The sequence below is a fragment of the Phaseolus vulgaris genome, chromosome 4, assembly GCF_051622355.1.
Source record: "Phaseolus vulgaris cultivar YP4 chromosome 4, ASM5162235v1, whole genome shotgun sequence".
Lineage (NCBI taxonomy): Eukaryota > Viridiplantae > Streptophyta > Magnoliopsida > Fabales > Fabaceae > Phaseolus > Phaseolus vulgaris.
The window spans coordinates 44685130-44692506 of record NC_143501.1 but is presented as its reverse complement, the minus strand read 5'-3'; the positions used below and the strand labels follow the sequence as shown (position 1 = coordinate 44692506).

General features: G+C 32.5%; 1 protein-coding gene across 1 annotated transcript; it reads right to left on the bottom strand.

The window, feature by feature from the left end:
- Positions 1-1672: 1672 nt before the first annotated feature.
- On the bottom strand, positions 1673-7132 carry LOC137837737 (damage-control phosphatase At2g17340). The gene is made up of 12 exons (XM_068646846.2): positions 6772-7132; positions 5605-5670; positions 5454-5520; positions 5236-5304; positions 4764-4904; positions 4062-4190; positions 3858-3944; positions 3249-3323; positions 3085-3162; positions 2885-2962; positions 2023-2085; positions 1673-1931 (listed from the first exon to the last, which is right to left on the bottom strand). The coding sequence occupies exons 1-12, from the start codon at positions 6939-6941 to the stop codon at positions 1851-1853; spliced, it is 1104 nt and encodes a 367-aa protein (XP_068502947.1). The 5' UTR covers positions 6942-7132; the 3' UTR covers positions 1673-1850.
- Positions 7133-7377: the final 245 nt, after the last annotated feature.

Below are 7377 nucleotides of genomic sequence, written 5' to 3'. Positions count from 1 at the left end.
TTTGAAGGTGCACTCCTAACCGAGAGTCAAAATCTGAACTTAAGGAGAAGGAAAAGAAGGAAAACGCGACCAGAGAGAATAATGAATTGTTTAATCATAGCAGCAGGTACTATTTCATCCCCTTACAAGTACATGATCTTTTTATTCATTTTTTTAATAGTCTTCTAATTAATTAAATATTTAAAAACTATATTATCGAATACCGATATGACGAGAAACATAGTATACCATCAAGTATCAAGATGACAAGGTTTTATAGTATATTATTAAGTACTAAGATGACAAAGTCTTATAATAAACTACCGAATATCCTGTATCTGATGTTCTATGGAGAACTCAAAGATCGAAAAACCGACACTAAATACGGAAAACTCGACGAATAAAGAAAGATCTAGTTCTGCAGGAATAAAACTGTTGCAAAATGTAGAAACATTTTCTTAATTAAACATGTTTTCCAAGATTTCCAAAATATTAAAAAGAAACTGATAAAATATTTTCTGTCTCGTGAAAAGTTGAATTCTAATTTAAAAAAACTTAGATTGTTTTTCCTTGAAGATTCAGTAAGAAAAGGCCAGAACATTATGAAATTAATGCAGTGGTAACTGATGCGCGTGAAAGCAGATTATAATATTTTAAGGTTTCATGATTAAACTTTATAGATGAAAAAAGTAAGGAAAAATAGTTTATCAAAAGTGATGAATAAGATTTTTGGATAGAATAAATATGAAAATAATAGAATAGTATAATTATATTGTAGATTCCTTTGATTGGTTGTGACAGGTTATAGTTGGTGAATTGTATTATCCCATCATGGGAACAATAAGGCTAAGACTAAAGACCTACTTCCATTATACAACACTTGAGAAAAAACAATGCCAAGTTAAAGATTCAATGGATCTTCCTTTAATTATATATTCATTATATGTGTACGAAATCCACTCCTTCTGGAATACGTCTTCTAATGCTCATTGAATAATAAAATAGTATATGTTCTCCAACCCTTTCTATCACATGTTCATAATAATGCTTATATCTATTGCTGCCACTTCAAAACGAGTATGACATTAGACAAGTATCATTGTTTTTTAGTTCTTACACAAATTTTACGAGATCTAGACTAATCAATCAAGAACTGAAAACCCAGAAAAATTCACCACTAGTGGAAGTTTTTTGGCCAAGTTTTTTGTTTGAGGAAAAGTCCAGAATAGTGAAAATATGTTTGGAAGAACTTGAAGATTAAAACTTCATGTTTGGAAGAAGTTGAAGATCAAAACATGAATTGTTATATAAGTAATTATAAACTACATCTTACAAACTGGTTTTTATAAGATTAAATTAGAAATTCAGGAGACTTCTTAAGATTAGTAAGGTGTAAATATGAATTGTGTTGTCTTCCATATATTAAAAGAGTACATACTTATGAGTCAAGGTTTAACAGAAACCAAGTGTTGAAGGTCTCAACATTAAGAAAAATGATATTTTCCTTAGAAAGAAATGATGCAGTTCTACTACTGTTAGTTAAAATTCACGAGCTTCATTACAAGAAAAAAGTCTCACTTTGTTATATAAACATGAATTTCAACTGATAAGCAATAAAAATGTATCAAATAGTACGTTGTTAGCATTTTTCTATCTGCATGTTACCTTTCTGTCAGCATGAGAACAAAACATGTATGTAGAATCGCTTTTTATTACAAGTAAAATAGTTCAGTCATGTCACCTTCATAACACTAAAATGACATTCTAAAAAGTATCAAACTAAAGCATATTAATGGTTGTACCAAGTTGAAGGATTAACGGTAGAAAATATGCAGGTTGTGCAGCATTAGTAGAGAAAAGAACAAGGCTTGTTAAGATGAAACTTCATTGTATTTGAACACGCAGTCATATAAACGCCCACCAAGAAATTGTGCAACCTCAGGATGTTTGACCTGAGAAAAGGATGCCAATAAAGAAATAAGGAATCATTAGAGCTCAAATTTTCATTATTGAAGAAGGTAAGAATAATGTAAGGTGCATTACCATTCCAATCTTAAGGGAATCACATTTAAACTGAGCATAGAGATTTGTTTCTATTCCACGGCCCTGACAAAAGAACTAGATCAGTATTCATTTAATATTGGAATTTGATGAACCTGTATTTGTATTATGGGGTTATGATATATAATGCAATTGAAGAGTCCAATATGAGGAAACTGCAATGTTGTTTGAAACTGACACAAATTGAAAACAATATGACAATTTTGTAATTTAAAAGTAAAAGTAGAAAACAAAGATAGAAGTAAAGGCCTTAGCATTTTCACTTTATTTTCTGCTTTGAGACACAGTGAAAATAAGTAATATATATTGTTTAACTTGCCCATTCTCATCCAATATTAGACTTCTTACCCACTTGACACTCCCAAGAATCTTCAACTTCAAGTACAAGAACCTCCCCATACATATGTTAACTTCGGCTTACAAGGGATCATTTTTTTTCCTGTTTCCATAATCCACACTTCTCAGGAAAAGTTTCTAAATGCTAAATCGAATGAAACTTGCTTCTTTGGATTGTGCAGTTCAAAACCATTTTTTTTTATTTGATGCCTAACAAATCTAATATGTTATATATCTAAATAGACTTCTCCCATTCTAATTTGATCTATTAGAAAAATAACTTATCTGATTTCCTATAGCTTTTCAAGATACATAATCCATACACACTCAAGCTTTCTAGAATTTTCTGTCGAAATTCAAAGGGGTTGCTCAAACTCCAAGAACTGTGTTGTTTTAACTTTCCACAGTCAATTTTTAATCCACAACTACCACTAACCAGTGACATTCTACTGCTACTAAAATAAAACTATTTGCACCCCAGGAAGAAGTTTCTAAAGGAAGAACTTACCATCCCTTCTAAGATGACAAGATCTGCATCACTGGCAAGGTAAGCAAGCTCCTGTGACACTCTTGTAAGATCAATAACCTGTAATCCGTTTCAACAAAAGCAAGAAGATGCAATCACCATGCTGGGGTTAATGATCTGATATCATATGTTCAAATACTATAATTTTCCTAAATAGAAAAACTCAGTGCTCATTTACTTACAGGTAAATCATTGCCAGAGTTAGAAATTAAAAGATTTGAAGTACTGACACCCACAAGATGTCCCTGTTCATCCTTTAACTGGATAAGTGGATGGAAACCAAAATGAAAGGAGTCAGTGAGGAATATGGCAATTTAAAAAAACTTTACATATTTATTTTCATTACCTTTGATATAATTTCAACTAGCTCAGAACAAGTCACATCATTGATAGACGATAAGTCATTAGCAGCCAATACAACCTACATCCATATAGAATCACGTAAAATATGTTATGCCAGCTGCAACAACAGCATATCAAAAGCAGTTTCAATTTCAAAGACAGTTAAAATGGAATAAGACCAATAAAAATCTACAACAAGACAATCATTGACAAATCTTATCCACAAATTAGAGTTCAAATGATTGATTTAGAACTAAAATATCAGAAAAAAATTGAAGAAGCAAAGATTCAAAATATTTGTGGCAATGCGATACCTATGCTACACTTAGGTGCATTCGGTTGGATAATAACTAATGCATTTTTAAAGAAACTTCAATGGCATAACAGATGAATTGGTAAAAATTCATGCATTTGGGTTTTATGTGGTGTAAAATGGCCTTCTAAATGGGGTAAGCTTGTTAGTGATTGGACATTCTTTCTCCATTGGTTTTCTCATTTTTCAGTTTTTTTTCATCTTTCGTTCTTATCTTAACAAGGGTTCCTTATCATCTATCTCTACGCAATACTTCAATAGTGAATTTTTCTTCTAGAAATGAATAAAATGTCAGCAAACCTGACTCCCGCGTCGAAGTAGCTCTCTTGCAAATGGCATAATACCCAAAATGATATCTGCACCTGAGTTATCAACAAATATGATAACCTGCCATGTTAAAAGGCACAGATTACAACTTTAGCAACAGCAGGTCAGGAGACAAAATACTCATTCAATATTTAATGATAAAATTGTTTCTCTTCAATTTATACATATAAAACTTGCCTTCTTCCATGGCTTCCTGCTCCATTTCATTTTAAAAGTGTCAAGATCATCAATAACCCATGGTCTTGGAACCAGATTTTGGCAACTGGCCAGAAAGGACATTCCATCCTTAGAGAAAACCTCTGCAAGCTTCAAGAAATTGTGAAAAGAATAAGGTAATATATAAAGTACAAACAGATGTAATTCTACACACTACCGCATATGATTGTGATAGGAAAATAAGTTCAGACATAAGTAAAGCTTTAATAATATCTAGTTACCAATACCAAATTTCAGCAATCAAGGGAAGATGTTAAGAAACATTGTATTTTAACTAAGGATAATTAACCAAACCATGTACCCTTATTCTTCACACAGCATTGAGGAACTAAATCAAATAATATCAGAAAATGGGATAAGGATAGACATTAGTACTACCAACAACCCAACTAAGAAAAGTTATGGAATATTGTATTTTAGTGATATCAACCACACCATGTCTCTTTAAAGAGAAACTAAACTACCAAACCAAATAATAGGGAATTGGAAGGGATGGGTAAAGGGGTTGATACTGTAACATGGACATAAAAGAATATCCACAGAGATTGCAGCTTAACCACGTAAAATTAGTATTTCAAGAATGGGTAGATGCAGTCTGGTTTGGAGAAGAGTCTTAATTTAGCTAAGCAAAGTTATCAAAGAATGAATAGTAAATCATCCTACCTGTGCCGAACCAAGATCAAATATGTTTCCAGCAAAAATTCCTCTGACTAGATTCTCGAGTCGCTTGCCTTCATCTTCAATGGCATCATTAAGTTGAACAACATTCTTGAAAAGTGAGATGGCTTTTGCATTTTCTTCATCCTATTGCAATCAATCAGAAAGGAGTATCATACATTGGGCGAAATAAAACTAGATTGTGCATAAGTAACGTCATAATAACACCCTAGCTCTTCTTTATTGAAATTGATAATATATGGTTAAATCTTCTCCACTTCAACAAATAACTGTAGATCTTTTCAACCAACTACAACCAAAAACAAATCCATTAAATTTTCCTCCATAATGCAAACAATATGTTACATCTCCCCAACTACAATCAGACAGGACAGGAATACACTTTTTATTCAACCTTTTATTATCCATAGCTGCATATCAGAAACTAATGGCATCCCTAATAGCAGTAAAAACTTACCTTGACTTTTTTGAATATATCTCTGAATCCTAATTCTCGAAGCACTAGCTCACGAAGCCGGCAGAGAAGCTGAAAAATCACCAAAACAGAAAGAAAAAAAAAAATAGAAAAACAATGAAGGAAATTAGAAACATCACCAACTGCTGCTTTTATCTTCTAATTCCTCTACTGGGGGAGGGAGGCTTAGGGTATAATTTTAGCTATAGTGTAGAACATACAATGCAATCAGGAGGCCCACCATGACTTTCAGGATCTTTCTTCAAATCTTCAAGTATGTCAGCATATCTTTTCCAGGGAATGCATAAACAAAATATAAAATTAGTAAATCCCATACCACAAGCTATTAAGTATAGTAGATATAAAAATCACCTTTGAGCAAATTTTTCAGCTTTAGCGGCCGCATCAGGAACAGAACTATCACTCTCTGCACGCTTCCTGCCAAACCAAAGCTAAATGATGATGTAAACAAGAAACACATAAACAATGAAATCCTACTGATTTGGAAAAATCAACTGTGACAAGTTTGTAAATTGAACAAAGATGTGCTCCAAAAATCTAGACTAAGAGAGATAGTCAAATTGGTTGGTCGTTTGGTGTGTTTGGGTTGATTCAAAATATAAAAAAAATTCACAACTTATTATTAAAACAACTTAAACATCCATTGTTAGTACTTATTGGAGACTTTACTATGATCATGACATTTTGGTCTCTCTTTAAGATTAATGACGCTTATAAAATGTTTACCTAACACTCAACTACTCATAAAGAAGCTTCACTATTACTTACCTAGAGACAACTCTTAAATCATCTTCTAGATGTAAGTTTGGGACTTTTGGTTACAAACTCTAAATAAAGTCCCAAAATAAACAGACTAACCCCAACCCAGTACCGAAGAAATGGGAAGAAAGTTAAAAAAATGCCTTAAGAAGTATCAAGCATAATCAGGATGATTGACGCCCCAATTGTACCAACTACTTTGGCAGTAACTCCCACAGATATAAAAATTTATAAACAAGTTCAAACTGCTATTTTTGAACAATAAGCAACAAACAAATGGTAATGGTGACACCACATGAATATGTTGTTCATCTCTCACCAGCATATATACACCATTACAAACAAACACATATAATGGTTAAAGTAGTTTACAAAAAATCAAATCCAACTACAATAGCAGAAAGGTGGACACACTTTAGAAAGCATAAGAAAACGAATCAAATAAATTAGCATGCATATGCATAGTGGTAAACATCACACCAGTATAAAAATCCTGATTATTATTAAAATTGCACAATCAAATATCATAGTACCCTGAGTAAAAAAAAAAACCGTGTAAGGAAAAGCAAAAAAAATACAAAACGACCCATTTTTGTTATCGATTTGTAAGAGAGAAAAAAAGTAATTTTTAACAAAAAGAAGGCATTGTCGGACAGAAGGAGCAAAAGGGTATGCTGAGGGCGATGAAAAAGTGCGAATCGGGTATGAAAAAAAGAAGATTTTAGTGAAAAGGAGAAGAGAGAAGGGGAGAGGAGGCACCTGAAAGAGGGGATGGAGTTGAGGAAGAGATCAATCCAAGAGATTTCGGTGGGAGTGGGCTTGCGGGGGTTATCGGAGGGGAATCTGTAGGGAATGGTGCATGCTCTGTAGTGGGAATCGATGGGTGTCAGCAACAATGGGAATTCCACAAGCTCTGATGCGCTTTCCATCTTCAGAGGAAGAAGGAATGAATGAATGAATGTGATTGCAAAATGAATAAATAATGATAAGATCCAACTTGTGTTGTGAGTTCAATTCTCCTTAAGGAATTGCAGTCAGAGAGAAAGCGTAACGGAGTGGCGCTTCTCTCCTCACTTTCACTTCCCACACAAGTCGAAACTCTCTACTTCTTTTCCTTTTCTGCTAAAAAACTTTTATTTTTAAAATAACAAATTATTCTTCTTCACTAAAAATCACTTTTATTAAGAAATCAATAATTAATTTTAATTTTTCACGGATTTATTTTAGCCTTTCAAAATAATTAAAAGCTCCAAAAAGTCTAAAATCTAATTAATATATATATATATAAAATAGTTTGTGAAAAATCTTATACAGACAATCATCAAAATATAAATCAATTTTTAGAGAGCAAAATAATTAGTTGTA

What these genes read in the sequence shown, in the direction of transcription:
- LOC137837737 (XM_068646846.2), bottom strand. Translation starts at nt 6,941, where the DNA reads ATGGAAAGCGCATCAGAGCTTGTGGAATTCCCATTGTTGCTGACACCC. An exon ending in AACTCCATCCCCTCTTTCAG is followed by an intron (nt 5,671 to 6,771) that starts GTGCCTCCTCTC and finishes TTGGTTTGGCAG; the next exon opens with GAAGCGTGCAGAGAGTGATA. An exon ending in GTGGGCCTCCTGATTGCATT is followed by an intron (nt 5,305 to 5,453) that starts GTATGTTCTACA and finishes GTGATTTTTCAG; the next exon opens with CTTCTCTGCCGGCTTCGTGA.